At 40.0% G+C, this 15,725-nt stretch overlaps 1 protein-coding gene across 8 annotated transcripts in view; it reads left to right on the forward strand.

The window, feature by feature from the left end:
• Positions 1–15,725, forward strand: part of kmt2cb (lysine (K)-specific methyltransferase 2Cb) — an 85,064-nt gene that overhangs the window by 32,994 nt on the left and 36,345 nt on the right. For 7 of the 8 annotated variants that reach the window (XM_084913352.1, XM_084913353.1, XM_084913357.1 and 4 more), the window contains 6 exons: positions 927–1,041; positions 4,064–4,239; positions 4,422–4,774; positions 8,253–8,330; positions 8,537–9,252; positions 10,613–10,735. In XM_084913352.1, coding sequence (XP_084769478.1) covers positions 927–1,041; positions 4,064–4,239; positions 4,422–4,774; positions 8,253–8,330; positions 8,537–9,252; positions 10,613–10,735 — 1,561 coding nt within the window. The remainder of the gene's footprint in view (positions 1–926; positions 1,042–4,063; positions 4,240–4,421; positions 4,775–8,252; positions 8,331–8,536; positions 9,253–10,612; positions 10,736–15,725) is intronic. The other variant, XM_084913358.1, reaches the window with a different exon arrangement.

The following is a 15,725-nucleotide window of genomic DNA, read 5'->3' on the forward strand; positions in this document are numbered from 1 at the left end:
TCACACATCAGTTCTAATTTTGGCTATAATCGGCTAATATTAGCCATTTGCTATTCGTGTCAAAATTTGTAATGGCCCATGAAGAGTTACATTGCCACCTGCTGGATTACGTTAACATTAGCTGTCTAAATACTGACAGTGTTAAGGTTTTTTGTTAGGAAGATATGATTACTTCTTTTCCTTCTTATTTTTCTTGTCATTCTAACTCAGATTTCACAATAACTGAATATTACCATGTACACAATTTAGCACTTGTAATGTTCAGAGATCCACTGATCATTTGGCCAGTGACCGGAAATAATCTGTTTCTGATCAACCATGACTGGTGGCAACGGGATTTTGAATCACTTTCTGTTTTGATCTTATTAGCCTGCTACAGTCTGATGGGTCAGTGTAATTCATATAGCTGTATGAATGGCTTTGTTTTTTTGTTTTTTAAACATAATTTCAACGTCAATGTAATATCCTTACAATTTATGGAAATTTATGGTTTATGGAAATAAATATTTATCTTCACAATTGCCTGTATTTTGCAAGTGTACAGTCTGGAAGTCTTTATTAGCTCTAACTCCCACATAATGTTCCCAGTTCAGTTGGTGGTGTTTAAATGAAGGGAATAGGTTAATCACAGAAATCCCCACACCAAATAGTGATTTGGAGGTATAATTGGAAAGTGACCCGGACTTGAAAAGTTACTGCATTTGATTTATACTTGGATAGGAGCAAAGAACTTGTAAGCTAGTCTGAGAGTTCAACTGCAGATGCAGTAGGACAGCTGAGGTCGGGTCTTGCAGGTCTTAGCAGAAGAAATAGATTAAAGAAGGAAGCATAGAGCTATATCATTACAAATGACATTGTGTCATTGTATTAGACAAAAATAAATAAATAAAGCTCAACCCTAAAACCTTTTTACTGTCTCTTTGTAGGAATCCAGGAGAGGACACTAAAATGCTGGTGTGTGACATGTGTGACAAAGGGTACCATACCTTCTGTCTGCAACCTGTTATAGACTCTCTTCCCACCAACGGATGGAGATGTCAGGTAGGAAACAACTAATGGGTAATGTTGAAATTTTTAAAAAAAATATTAAACCGAAAACAAAGGGAAAAAAACAGGCTTGTAAGTAAAAGTATTTGCACTAGATTAAAGTGTTTCAAATAACTGCATTGATTCATCTGGTGCAATCACAAAATTGAACAATACAATTAAATGGAAAAGAAATTAAGTTAGTTGGACCTTGCATATGTATGGAAGCCCGTTTCCGCCACTAAATAAAAACAAAAAAGCTAGTATCCATAACTCGAAATTTCGAGTTACTTTTCTCGAAATTTCGAGTTAATAACTCGAAATTTCGAGAAATATAACTCAAAATTTCGAGTTAGCTCTGCCAATCCAAAATATACGTGAATGAAGTCGCTTTCTTGTTACCCGGAAGCATATGGCGCAGAGGAACGCGCTCTCAAAAACGGATCCCAACAAATTGGCGCTTTCGCGAGTACGTTTGCTGATAGTAACACCATGTGATTCAGCGAATAACACAGGGATTTCATCATTTGTGAAGCCAGGCTGAAAACACTCAGCAATCTCTGCATTCACGACTGGATGTAATACCGGTAGCTTAGCTGTAGCATTTGTAGCTGAGGGCTTCAGCTTCCGGGTAACAAGGAAATGACGTCATTCACGTAGATTACTGATTGGCAGCGCTAACTCGAAATTTCGAGTTACTTTTCTCAAAATTTTGAGTTAATAAATCGAAATTTCGAGTTAATATGTCGAAATTTCGAGAAAGTAACTCGAAATTTCGAGAAAATAACTCGGAATTTTGAGTTATGTATCCTTTTTTTTTTTTTTAGTGGCGGAAACGGGCTTCCATACATATGACACTCACGAGAATGTAACTTTTTGATGGTTTCAATTTGTGCTTTCTGTGGTTACGAATGACTCAGACCAGCTGATCATTTAAAGACTTCAGTTCAGCCTCAGCGCTGGAAGATAACACTATGTTTGTGTGCAAGCTCATGCACAAATGGTGTGCTTGCCACTCAGCTGGCTGGTTAGCACACCGCCTAATATGTTTTTTTGCAGCACCAGTTTGAGTAGGGCACGTCAGTAGAGACAGCGGGTGATGCAAGGTCTTTGCTCTTGGTTCTCTATTTGACTCAGCACAGGGGCATTTCACCCACACACACACACAGCCTTGGCACTTGCTTCTCCGGAACACTTGCCTACATCCTATGTCCCCACTCATGTGGTAGTTTTGTTCTGAGCATTGTCGTCTCACTCAAGTAGAAATCAATGAAAAATGAGTCATTGTTCCAGTTTCGGTGTTCTGTGAAGTTCCTGTGATGTGGCTTTAAGTATGAACACTAGAATCGTTGACTGCGTACCATAGGAAAAAGGTTTACCCGAGCTCAGAGGCTAGTTAGCCGAGTAAGCCGCTAATTTAAAGTAAGTGCATACAGTCTTGTTAAAGGCAAGTTTTAATGACTATGTCTTGTGGAAAAGAAGTGCTCACAATATAAAATCTCATTTTCAATCTTTTTTTTATTTGTTGTTGTTTCAGAAGATAGACAGAATACAAAAAATTCTACTATACCCCCATCCCACAGCAACTCAAACTACATTAATACCCCAACCTCTTAAACCCAAAGGGACATTTCTGAGGTTCCTGCTCGAAAATGACATCCTCAAAATTAATAGAGTATTTCTCTGCAATTACAAACTCTGTGTTAACAATCTTGCTATCAAAGTAAAGCTAACACACACATATATATATATATTATTAAATTTAACTTTTTTTTTCTTCTTCTTCTTTTTTTTTAAAAAAATTATTCAATAAGCAAATGTAGCCCCAGCAGAGGGGTTATTTCAGAGAGTAAAAATTTGAATGTTAATATGTCAGCAAAAATTCTATGTGCTGGTGTGTTGCATGTCAGTGGATAAAGTCAGTATGATTATCTTGGAATACAATAATAATAATAGTCCTTCTTCATTTCCTGTTTTATATGAACAGTGACACTCAAGTGACGTACTAGGGGAATGGAAACCAAGTGAGCTTTTTTGTAATCCCAACACAACTCTGCTTACTGGTTCATATTGTTGGTGTGGATACTCCCTTAAAAACACTGGCTGCTATTTATTTGCTCAAGTTAAACTGTGTTTCTGTCACTCACAAAGCTGTGCTCAACAAGCCATTCCACTGACTCTTGACGAGGACTGCAGCTTTAATCATAAGTTTCAAGTAATTTCTCCCCCTCATTCAAACTAAGCGCTACAGGGGTTACTCAGCGTGCAAGCTTGGTTGATTGGTGAACAGTAAAGGCAATGATTGTGTTATCCTGTTTAAAGAAATATACACATTTTCCTGTTATTTTGGGCCATATGATAAACAGAAATGTCTATGCTTGAGTAAATTAAACCATTTACCAAAACTGTGTTGCCAAAAATGTCTTCTCTGCAGGAAAGGGTGTGTGTATGTGTGTGCAGGGGAAAAAGAAAGCTGGAAAATATAAAAGGTTGATTACATCTGATAATTGTCTGTTTAAAAAGAATCAGCCAGAAACGCTGCTCAGATGTCCTCCATGTTTTGATTATTGTAATCCGACTTGGATTCCAGCTCTTGGCCATTTGTAGCACTACTTGGCAGTATCCTGCAGTTTTGCGGCTGTAACCTGAATATTTTGGTGCCAGGATTTTAAAGTTTTGTGCTCTTAATCAAAAATAATAAAAAAAATATATAAATTCTTACTGATGAAATAATTCAAATGTGGATTATTAATAAAAGCGCCTTTTGAAAAGTTGTCCAAAGTATTTTCCTCGTCAGAAAATTGCCCAGTTTATCATTTTTATTTATGTTTTTTCACAGTCTCCTGGTCTATCTTTAGATTTTACATTGTACAGATCTTTATATACTCACACTGAGATTTTTATATGTTTACACTGAACTCTGGGTATGTACAGATTTCATGCTTGGTTCCCACTCCATGGTTGAAATGTCTAATCAGTGTAGCAGAAGCACTGAATTCATACGACACTTATTTATTCATGTTCATTTTCTCCTCAGAACTGCAGAGTTTGCCTCCAATGTGGAACGCGAACCAGCGGGCAATGGCACCACACCAGCCTGCTGTGTGAGAACTGTGTCCAAAATCAGGACCCTGCTCTGTGCTGTCCTATGTGTGCCTGCATTTTGGACCCTGAGCACCATAAAGACGTAGTATTCTGCCACACTTGTAAAAGGTAAGGGACTTGTGTTTAACTGTAATACCACACATGCAGTGCTCCTTTTTAATCCTTATTTACTATGGTGTACACTGCTGTTTCATGGTAACATGGTGAAACACTTGGATAGCATACTGATAGTTCAAATTTTAGGATTGCCCCATTAGACACTCTCTTAAATTCCTTTGCACTCCTTTCAGATGGCTACACCTGGAGTGTGAGCGTCAGAACTCAGGCCAAGCAGAAATCCACCCCAGAGAGGACTATGTTTGTTCCAACTGCAGGTCTCCTGCTGCAGAGCAGGCGCTACATCCAGAGGATATGGACACCGGCCCAGAGCTCAGCCCTCAGCCAGCCTCCATGCACACAAACTCTGAGACTGGCGTACAGCTGGCTCAAAAGCACACAGACCTAGAACTTGGCAATCAGCCGCCTCCTGAAATGCACAAAGACCCAAAACCGGAATTACTTGCTGTTCCATTGCACTCGGATCCAGAGCATCTACAGGCTACTGTCCAGGAGGAGAAGCTGGCCACATCAGACACGAAGCCTGGTAGGTCTTTGTTCCAGATTATATTATACACAGATTACACTAAGATCCTTTCACCTTGTCTTTTGATATCTTGAAATCTTTTATTTTCATCTGTGCTCAAATGTATCCCTCATAAGAATCTAATCTGTTTATCACCTTGTTAATCATATCTTGTTATTGCAAGGACAAGGAAAGTTATTCTTTTGATTATATGAAATAGCAAACACCGAGGTTATATGATTAAGTATGAAAGACCATCTTTGTAGTTGAGGATTCATTGACTCAGCCTCTGTCCACACAGAAGCAGTTGAAAAATCTCGGCTATGAAACATCAATTTGTGCTGTAACATCAGTACTGATGAAGTTTTGAAAGTCGCAGTTGTTGCAGATGAAAGTACTGAAGAGTTGTTTGGGCAAACACTAAAGAGAAGCACTCCCTCTTTTATTTGGAGGCCTTTATGAGGACTCCCAAATAAACAGATGGTGTCCTACCAGCAACAGATTAAAGCAACTCTATAGCCTTTGTAATTCTGTGTTTTGAAAATGTAAAGTACTTTGTTTCCCCATACTGTCTCTGGGGAAGATTATATGTAAGGCCTGTCACTATTAATGAAGAACTGATCATCTGCTTTACTTCAAGAAGCACCTATTTTTTTTCCAAATATTGCTAGCATGTATCAAATTTTAACACAAAACATTTCTACTTGAGACGGGCACCAAGTTGACAGATTTTGCTTGAGCTTTAAATAAACTTTGCAGGTAACAGCCTAACTTATCAACTTGGCAAAATTTGCTAGTGATTCTTCACTGGGGGGAAAAAACGTAGCCCATTTACCTTGTGGTTTTTAGAAGCAGGTTATGATGTAATGATGCACAGCAAGCTGTCTCAGCCATGCTGGATTCCAAATATGGCCTTTGATTTAAGTTCCAAATATGAATGTTACATAGAAACCACTTAGAACATAGAAAGAAGTGCTTGTGTGTATGGGTGTGAATGGGTGAATGAGGCAAGTTGTGCGAAGCACTTTGAGTGCTCAGAGTAGAAAAGCATTATTTATGAACCATTCCATTTACCATTTGTGTTGTAGCTGTACCTCCGTAAGAACTTTCTGTGTTGTAACTGTAACTCTGTAAGAAATTTTTCAACTGGTTACATATTGTTTTCAAGTCAACACATTGGCGCCATGGTTAGCACTGTTACCTCACAACAAGCAGGTCCTGGTTTCAAGTCCACCGTCTTTCGAGTCTGGATTTTCTCTCCGTGTCTGCGTGGGTTCTCTACGGGTACTCTGGCTTCCTCCCACAGACCAGAAGATGCAGTTATTGGGGTTAGGTTAATTGGTGATCCTAAATTCCCCATATGTGTGAATGTGTGTGCGAATGGTTGTCTCCCTGTGACTGGTGATGTGTCCAGGGTGTACTCTGTCTCTTGTCCTGTGGCAACTGGGACTGGTTCCAGCCCCTACACGACCAAGGATTAGATAAGTGGAATGGATGTTTTCAAGGCATAACCATCAAAGAGTTTTAGTACTGAACTTGAATTCAAACTTCTACTCAAGACTTGATGTGCACACCAGTTTTCTACGGACATCCCGAAGCTGAAGCATCATTCATGTAATAATAAAATTGAACTGCATCTGACTGTTCTTCCTGGTAGTTCCATTGTTTGTATTGCATTATGGTGCAAGCTTTATTGCCACTTTAAGTTGCACAGTGTTGGAATGCTTGCATGAAGCTCAGAGCTGCATCTCAATTCTGGTGCCTGTGAGATTTGCCAGCACTGGAGTGCAATATCAGTAAAATATATGGTTAGCTGGGGTTGCCAGTGGCAGCTCTGCTGCCCACTCTTGTCTAAGCAGCAGACTCCACTGATGAGAGAATGGATTGCAGTAGCATGATGGTGATATCGCTGATCCCCTGACTGCTAACCTGCCTTTGAGCTATATTGGCTCATTCATTCATTATTACTCACACAGCTTGGCCGCACTGCTCACCATATAAATGTTCTCTCATTTTACGTTTCCTGTAGCTATTCACTGTTTCATTACTGGATTTACCTGGTGAGGCAGTGAGTTACTCGTTGTGGTTTTTAAAGACATGTGGAGTGAACTTGTTATATTGTGCATACATTTTTAATTGTTAACTTTTTAAAGTTAACAGTAAACACAAAACAGTATTATTCCTACCCTTCTCTTAACATGTCATACCCCTTTTACTTAAAAGATAGTGTTTGGGGTTAAAGGCTCTTAAATCAGGTGAACTGAACAGTTATAATTTTTCACTAGGTATTAATAGGACACTTCAAAAAAAGAACTAAACTGTACTTAATTTATGCTCTTTTTTTTCTACTTTTTCCTTTTTAAAAAAAATATGTGATGATGACTATGCTGCCAGCTGCCCACTCGTGTAATGCAATTAAAGTCATTAACTGGAGCTGTTCATCACCTGCCAGGATTCACCACCCCTCAGGGTTTAACAACAGGCTTACAGTGACTTAACTGACAGATGCTGTTAGATCCATTCTGTGAATGCAGGCGAGGCCTGACTTTAGGCCTTTACTGCATTAATCCGAGCTGCATGTTTATCTAAACCGTCACCTTATTCACTGTAGGAGATATAGGAAGTAGGGTGTTAATATGAATGTGAATGCGTGTTCAGCTTGGTCAATAGCTGATGGCTGGAGATGGTTGGAGGCCCATCTCTCTAATTGACTCTCTGGCATCAGCACCGGATGAGCACCTGCAAGCTGCACAGTCATGAGCCCAGAGCACACAGACCCTGGGATGTTGGTTGTCATGGTTACTCCCTTCCCTGGCAGAGATGCGTAGCAGGTGCATGTGTGTGTCAGGATCAGTATGACATGGGAACTTGTGGATTGAAATGGTGGGCGCCTCCTTAAGACTAGGCTATCTGTACTGTCAGAGGGTGTCTGGCAGAATACTGGCTCGATGTTTGGATTCCTGATAGTCAGCAATGACTAGTTCTATTCATACCAGACTAGTCAAACGCATTGCTGTCTCTGCTATAAAACCAAATAGAAAGGGGGGTACACATTACAAAACCAAAGTGATGAGAGAAAACAGGAGAGACTATATTAATACCAAAATGAAGTCTGTGATACAAGCTTACCTCATGTGGTTTTTTGCACTGCGACCACTTGTTACCCAAAATCAACTCTTCTCACACACTTCTCACGGTGCTTTCACGAGTGAAAGAAAGTGATATTTGTGTCATTGTCTCAGGAAACTACATCATTGTTTAGTTCTGCTTGTTTTTACCAGCTGATTTGAGATGAGTGTTTTTAGAATTAATGGAAACATAATTTTTAGAGAACTGTCTTCTTGCTGGGTTTCCAAATCCATCTGTGCATATGGGCTGCTTTCTTTATTCTTTAGCCACTTTAACTTTGTTCACAATATCTTCAGAGTCTTATTCTTGCTTTTAATGAAGTGATGTATATTTTATACCTAATCTTGTTAATATTGAATCTGTCTTTTAGACATCTCTGTGGGAGCAGACATAGTAGAGAGGCAGGTTACTGAACCTTCTGTCAAAATTCCAGCAGAAATTAAATCAGGTTTGTACAGGCCACTTATTTATTTACCACTTTACTCATATTGATTTGTATCTAATAGTTTTTATAAAGTTTTGGTTAACTACAATGCTTATGGTTTATTATCAAAGATAAAATAATGTGTCCATTTAAAAAAAAAAAAAAAATTAAGATGTAAATTTTCTACCAAATCTAAATCTTTGTCATTAATAACCTAATTCCTTCTTCAGAAACAAAACCAGCAGTAAGAGCCCAGCTTGCATCTACAGAGAGTCCTGCGTCTTCAGTGACTCTGAGCCAGGAGTCTATTCCAGCCCAACACTCTACGGAGGGACTACAGACACAGGACACCACAATACAAATCAAACCAGCAAATACTGAGGCCTGCCCTGAAAAGGGCATGGTCAACCCCAGCACAAAGGATTTTAAGGCCATCATCTCAACCACCAAAGAACCAGGTACTGCATCAGTACCCTTCACGGACCAACCGATGGTAGTCGCACTACCCCAGCCTTCAAATATGGATGTAGTCAGGGGTTCTTTCCTGGAAACTAATCCAAAAGAACTCAACAGTGATAGGAGAGAGGGTATTTTTCACAGAAACCTGGCAGAGACTGTTAAGCCCTCCACTTCTACATCAGAAGAGATGGACACTACACCGGAGAAGCCAAGTATGCCATTTCCCAGTTTGTCTTTAGAGGAGAAACCCCTTAAAACAACTGTGGAAAGGCTAGCTGAAATGGTTACTTCACCTTCCCACTCCTCCCCTCTGGCTCGAGGGACATCTCCCAGAGAACTAACTCAGACCCAGATTCTAACGTCAATGAGTGACCACAGCAGTGTAATGCCCACCACCACTCTCATAGCATTCACCCCCAAAATTGGGATGGGAAAGCCAGCCATCACCAAGAGGAAGTTTTCTCCTGGGAGACCACGAGTGAAACAGGTAGGAACCTGAACATCATGTCACAGCGACTGTTGATTTTTCTGTCCCCGTCTGTCTGATTCTGTGATGTTCCCTGTCCCACTAATAAACCAGATCAGTGTAGGTGAACAACTGGTGCTTGTATCTTGTGCACTCCTAAATCTATGTGGGTTGGTGTCCTGTGGGTTTATGAAATTAGATTATGTTGGGTTGAAAGAGTTGAAGAAACTTGTGGGGTTGAGTATATGTTTTTCAATGAAATTTTAGGACAACACAGTGAATGGTGCTCTATCCGCTCCTTGCACTCTCTTTACATGAATGTGCACAACAGGATTAGTCACAGTGTTTATGTAAATCTGAGTTGAGTGTGTTTTATTTTCTATAGGAGATGCAATTTTAGAGCTAAATCACATTTTCCTGATGGCCCTCGCTATCTTCCACCTATAGCATAGCAATCAGTCTCCCTGTTCATCCAATGTCCATGTTGCAAACATCAGTCGCTGTCCTGTTGAGGATGAGCATTCATCAAATCACATATTGCAGTGACCATTGCCATTATCACATCCTGTTTATCTCATTATTACACCATCAGTGACAGTGAGTGACTTGTGGCTATATTTTAAAAAAAAAACATTTAATCTTATAATATTAGTGTTTAGAGTTTATAATGTAAACTGAAAGCTGACTGTCAGCAAAATAAATTACACTCATGACTGTAATACACTGTGAATGATGCCAGTGAGGGCAGACTAACTCAGTTGGCACCGTTTCTTTCTACATATATCCCATTTCTAAAATCAACATATGAATCCAACTAATTTGTACACAAGGCCAGGAGAAATCTCTTCCCAAAAAATTTTAATGCTGCTTTTCTATTTAGCATGTTTTTATCTGATACACTCGTCTACTGAGGTACTGACGCAGTGCCCCTGTTTTGTCAACATGCCAAACATACTCGGTTGTCATGGCAAGAGGTAACAGGGCCTCCTTTCCTGCTTTATGGTGCCTTGATACCCCTGGCAAATTCTGCTGCTTGAAAAGCAACTAACACAGTGATGCTCTCCAAAGATACTTCTTAAGTTCATGTGCATGAAAGGGTTCGCTTTAACAGAGAATGCAACCTAATAACTCATCCTCTTTCTAGTCTGGCATATCAGATGCTCTCTTGTACCTCTGCACAGTTTGGGTGTGTATTGAGTGATTCCCAAATGGCTACAGTAGGAGCTCACTACATTTCTCTAACATCTTTCTTTGTATGTTTTGTTTCTTTGCTGGCTTGGTTTTTAAGTTGCTGCATTTTTTTTTCTTTTATTTTTGTCGCCCTCCTCCCTCCCTCTCTCCCTCCCTCTCTCACTTTCTCACCCACCCCTCCTTACCTTAGGGTGCATGGAGTCCCCATAGCAGTGTGAGCTCACCCTTGTCCTGGTCACCAGACCAGCCAGAGGGTTGGGACGTCCTAAAGACCAGGCAGTCCTCTGGCAGTCCCGGCTGGAGCATCAGAGTGGTAAATACCATGGCTCACCAGAGACGGCAGGGCAGCAGCTGCCCTCTGTTAGCCCTCTGTTTGCCAAAGTGACGCGCACTCCCTGAGTGTTCCTGAATGTCACTAATGTGTACTGAAGCCAACAACAACAATTACTGTAATCTTAAAGTGAGAGGGGTAGTCGCATACCAATGACTAAGCTAATGACGTTTTTAGGGTGAAAGTGAAATATTACTCTGTACAAACAAGATAATTTTGTGCTTTTACAGATTGGAATTGCGTAATCAAGGGTATGGTATAGTGCTAAAAAGGATTTTATTTTTATTTATTTATGTAATTATTTTTTAACATGCCGCTATTCTGGTGCCAAGCTGAAATTCATGATGTGCAGTTCAAAAATCTCGAGCAGCCTCTTCATTTCTTTATATTTTGCCAGACTTTATTGTTTTTTTTAAGTGATCATGAACAATTTTTCATCAGCCTTTGTGATCTTCTTTTAAAGTTTTCTTTGGACATTGGCTGTTTTTTCACTTATTTTCAGTCTAGTGCTTGTACCTGACCATTTCCATATGTTTTTGTTTATTAAGCCACTTAACACTGACCTGATCATTCAGGTTTTTAAAAAAGGGACTGGTTCACGGGATGAACCAGTGTTGTTTGTCCACAGCAGGTAATTTAGCTAAGAATACATTTAAATTGTATCTTGTGTCCTAAATTGTATTTGTCAAAGATGACAGTTTTTTAGGCATATTTATGCACCAACAAAATGATTCACAAAGAGCTTTTAGCTAAAATCCTGGCATATCTTGCATTGTATGCAGTGTGCCCTTAAAAACACATTTGAGGAAACTGGTTTGTGGCGAACAAAAGAAAAGTGACAAGGCTAAGGAAGTTTCTACAGTACATGAACAGTATGTGAAAGCCATGTCCTTAAGACATGGGGGGGAATCAGCAAAGACCTGGCACAGTACCTGAAGAGATGCATCTCGCCCTTCAGTTGATCGATATATTGTTCACTCAAGTCTCATCAGAAATGATCTCAGTCGAAGGATGGTTGTCAAACCATTCATAAGGAAGGGAAACTGGGAGAAGAGGTGGAGATAGTCCATGTTACATAAGAACTGAACTGAAAGTCCTGTAACAGTCTGTAAGTGTAGTCTGTAAAGCTGCAATAGGTCTGATGGGGTGATTAAAACCGAATTTTTAAATTTTTGGTTCAGATCATTGTCAGTATGATTGGAGGAGGTCACGAGAGTCATTTTTTAGATGGCTATGGACGCTCACTGTTTTACCAGTAAGTGTCCATAGCCATCTAAAAAACATGCAGACTCTGTCATGGCCATTTTCCTTGTTAAATGTAAAGAAACGGGGGTGGCTGAAGACTTTTGCACAGTACTGTAGCTCTCAGCACTGTATCCCCAATGATGTTTTTTGATACTGCGAGAAGCGCTGTAAAACTTAAAATGTAACACAAATAACTCAACATTTTCTAAATGCTGGGTACTGTTAGCAGACTATAATGCTGTTTTGCTGGTTAATTTTGGAAGGGCTCAATTGCTGCAGTGAATTTAAGAACAGAAAATAAATTTTACGATGAGAATACAGAAAAGGCCAACTAGAGGTGCACCGCAAGAATTTAAGGTCACAAAAGGAGCTGTGTCTACTGGTTTGTTTTCTCTGGTTACATTGCTTCTGTATTTCTTCTATAGTTTGCTTTCTGTGTTCTGAACCTTGTTCAGGTAGATACTCGCAACCAGTGTTGGGTAAGTTACTTTAAATTAGTAACTTAGTTACATTACTAGTTACTTCCATCAAAAGTAACTCAGTTACTTCAAGTTACTCGTTACTTTCAAAGTAACTAGTTACTAGGGAAAGTAACTTTGGTTTTACTCAGACTTCTCTTGTTAATGTGTTGCTAACTGGATACCCAGCAAGAGTGCCAGTCTTCTAGCTTGCTTACTTGCCACAAGTGCACTGTGCCACCTACCAAAGGAAAAAATAATGTGCATATTTCCACGAGAGAAATCCCACGCCTGGACCGTCGTTGACCGCCGCCATGATTCTAGCCCACGTCACAGCGTCATGTGCGCTTTTTACATCCAACACAAAAACTGCAGTCGTGGTGCTTTTGATTGTACTCAGAACTCAGAAATTCTGCCTTCCGAATAGGAAGATGTAGGTAACACCAGACTGCAGATGAGCTGCATACAGGGCTGGACTGGGACAAAAAATCAGCCCGGGCATTTTGACTAGAGACCGGCCCGCCATTATAGAAAAAATCATAAAGCCTTTGAATGAAAACAAACACTGTTGTGACAGTGATGTACACTGTCTTGATGGTATATAAGTATCAATCTATCAATCGTTTGTTGTAAGACTCAGATAATTATTTATTAAAAGCTAGACATTTGAAATGAGGATAAGAAAGTATTTCTTTGTGCCCCCCTCTCCCTGTTAATGCCCTACCTGGCCCCCTAGCAACACTTTGCTAGATCCGCCCCTGCACAGTTACCAGCTGTCAGCTACATAGAAAAGGATCCTGGTGTTATTTATCTCTCAGAAACAGTTCATAACTTCCCTTCAACTCATTCATGTCACCTAAAAGGTAAACCTGTTTCTCCATCACCTGTTCAGCTCTGATGATTCAGTAAGGACATCTCCTGGTTTCATCTGGTTTCCCACTCACCAGATATACAAACCGATATCATGACCAGCAGCTTTACAGCTGTGGCTCCAGCAAACATCAGCTGATACTAGAAATTAACATTAAATAAATTCTAACAACAGCTGATCAAACGTGCTGCTGTTGTTTAACGTGACATCCGGTGGTTTCCTCTTTCTGGCGCAAAGTGGACGATAAATAAGCAAGAGGGAAAAGCCGATCAGCTGATCATTGATCAGTTTCATGATTAAAGTAGCAACAGGAGAGGGAGGGGAGAGAATGAGAGAAGAAGAGGCAGCTGTGCAGCAAAGACACAGAATAACTCCAGCTTTGTGTCTTTTTCAGTGTAGCTGAAGTCCGGGACAAACTGTTCCTTTTCACCTAAATACGAAACGCGTAATAATTTCTCTGAATACGAGACGATTCCGTTTTTTAGGGAACGGTTGGCAACTCTAATAATTAACCGTATGAACAAAATAAAGTTCAACATCATTAACATCATAGCAGCTGTATAGAAACCCCGTCATGCTAGCTAGCACGCAGTACACAAGTCAGCACAACGAAAATAAACTCCAACTAAACTTGGTTTATATCTGACCCAGATAGACTGCAGGTCATAACGTCTTACCTGAAGTTCAGTTCACCTGACACTCGGACGGGCGGCCGCTTCGGGTCTCTCCTCCTCCTGCGTCCCCTTTCTCTCATCCACCCGCTGGCCTCCACCACTTGCTAATGTTACTGAATCTGTGGAAGCTCCGCGATAACCACCACACGAAGTAACAAATAACGAGCCTATCTAAATCCCAGTAACGAGTAACGCGTTCCTGATTTTGGCATAATAACTAGTTACCGTGCTCGTTACCACAATAATAACGTAGTTACTGTAACGCGTTACTTAATAACGCGTTAGTCCCAACACTGCTCGCAACACAGCAAAAAGCCGTTAAGCAGGTGAAAGTGAAGGTAATGCATTACTCGAGGCTTGTTGTTTGCCAGCAGCGGCATAATCCTGAGTGAAGGAGGAAAAAACAAAAAAACAAATGCAGATGGATTCAAAGCTGAAGACAAACAACATTTGAAATGGACATGCATTTGCAGAATAAAGACAGTGGCTAAAACAGTTTAGAGTAATAACAACAATGCATAACTGTTAAATCCTCTTATTTATGCTATTGTAATACAAATAGGTTGTATTTTTTGTTATTTTCAATGTATTGTACCACTAAAGCTATTAATGACACATGTTTGATGTAACTGGAAAACTGGACATTCTTGTTGTAATTAATAGATCATGGGAGTACAGTCTTTGTAGCAATATGCGGTATTTAACAGGGCTCCACTTATGCCCCAGAGATAATTATAGTTTGATGGTTAGGGTTAGACATAAATGTCAGAATCAGAAATGCAGTAGGAGTGGACCTTTGCAGAATACAGGTGTGGAAAGTGTGTGTGTGTGTGAGAGAGAGGGGGAAACCTCAAAACAGTTTAAAAAAAAATGTTATAGGGCATTGGGCCCTATAACATAGCAAGGTTTGACACATTTAGCATGTTCTTTTTGTTTTAGTTTTTTTAATTATGTGACTGGAGTTATTATTTTACCGTTTTTGGAAAATCTACCTACATTTGGTTCTTGGTGTTAATTTCAGACCTTACACAGAGCAATCTAGCAAGTGTTTGTTTTTGTTTTTTTCCTCTAAAAAATACTTGATGAACCCATCTGTTTATCAACATCAATCCAAAAGCTAACTTCAAACCATCAGGGCAACATACTGTAGGGCACAGTGCTTGGCGAAGAGGAAAAACCAGCTGCAGTGAGGAGTTTCAATAGCTCCCACGTAGAGATTTTACCCAGTTGGGTCAGTAAAGTATTTTACATTTATTCGCCAGTTCATTTAGGTGTTTTTTTCCATCCTCCAGAGCCATCGGCTGTCTTACTTTCTTGTAAACAAACCTCTCGCTCTCATGTTGATGTTTAGTTTCTGTTAACCAATTTCCACTGGCTCAATGACCAAGCTACTATTGTGGAGGACCTTGTATTGTAGCTCCTTCCCAAGGAAGCTGCTACAGCTAATAGTGAAGGTCCTGTCTTGGCAATCCGGTGTAAGCTAAAGGGTGCTGCTATGCTGAGCTCACCAATGCTAGAGAGCAGAATAAGAGCTACCAATTGCACTGAGGGTACATGTGCATTTATTGGCTAGGTGGTTAGACTTTCATTAGACAATTGCTGCCATCTTTGTAAAGAATACCAAAGAAAACCTCGCAGGCTATCAATAAAAACAAGTCTCTTATGTTATGCCTAATGGCACTTTTATGCTCACCGCTTGCTCCCTTGACGTCACATCCGCTGGC

Source organism: Perissodus microlepis, chromosome 18, assembly GCF_051167445.1.
Source record: "Perissodus microlepis isolate ML-2025 ecotype Zambia chromosome 18, ASM5116744v1, whole genome shotgun sequence".
NCBI lineage: Eukaryota > Metazoa > Chordata > Actinopteri > Cichliformes > Cichlidae > Perissodus > Perissodus microlepis.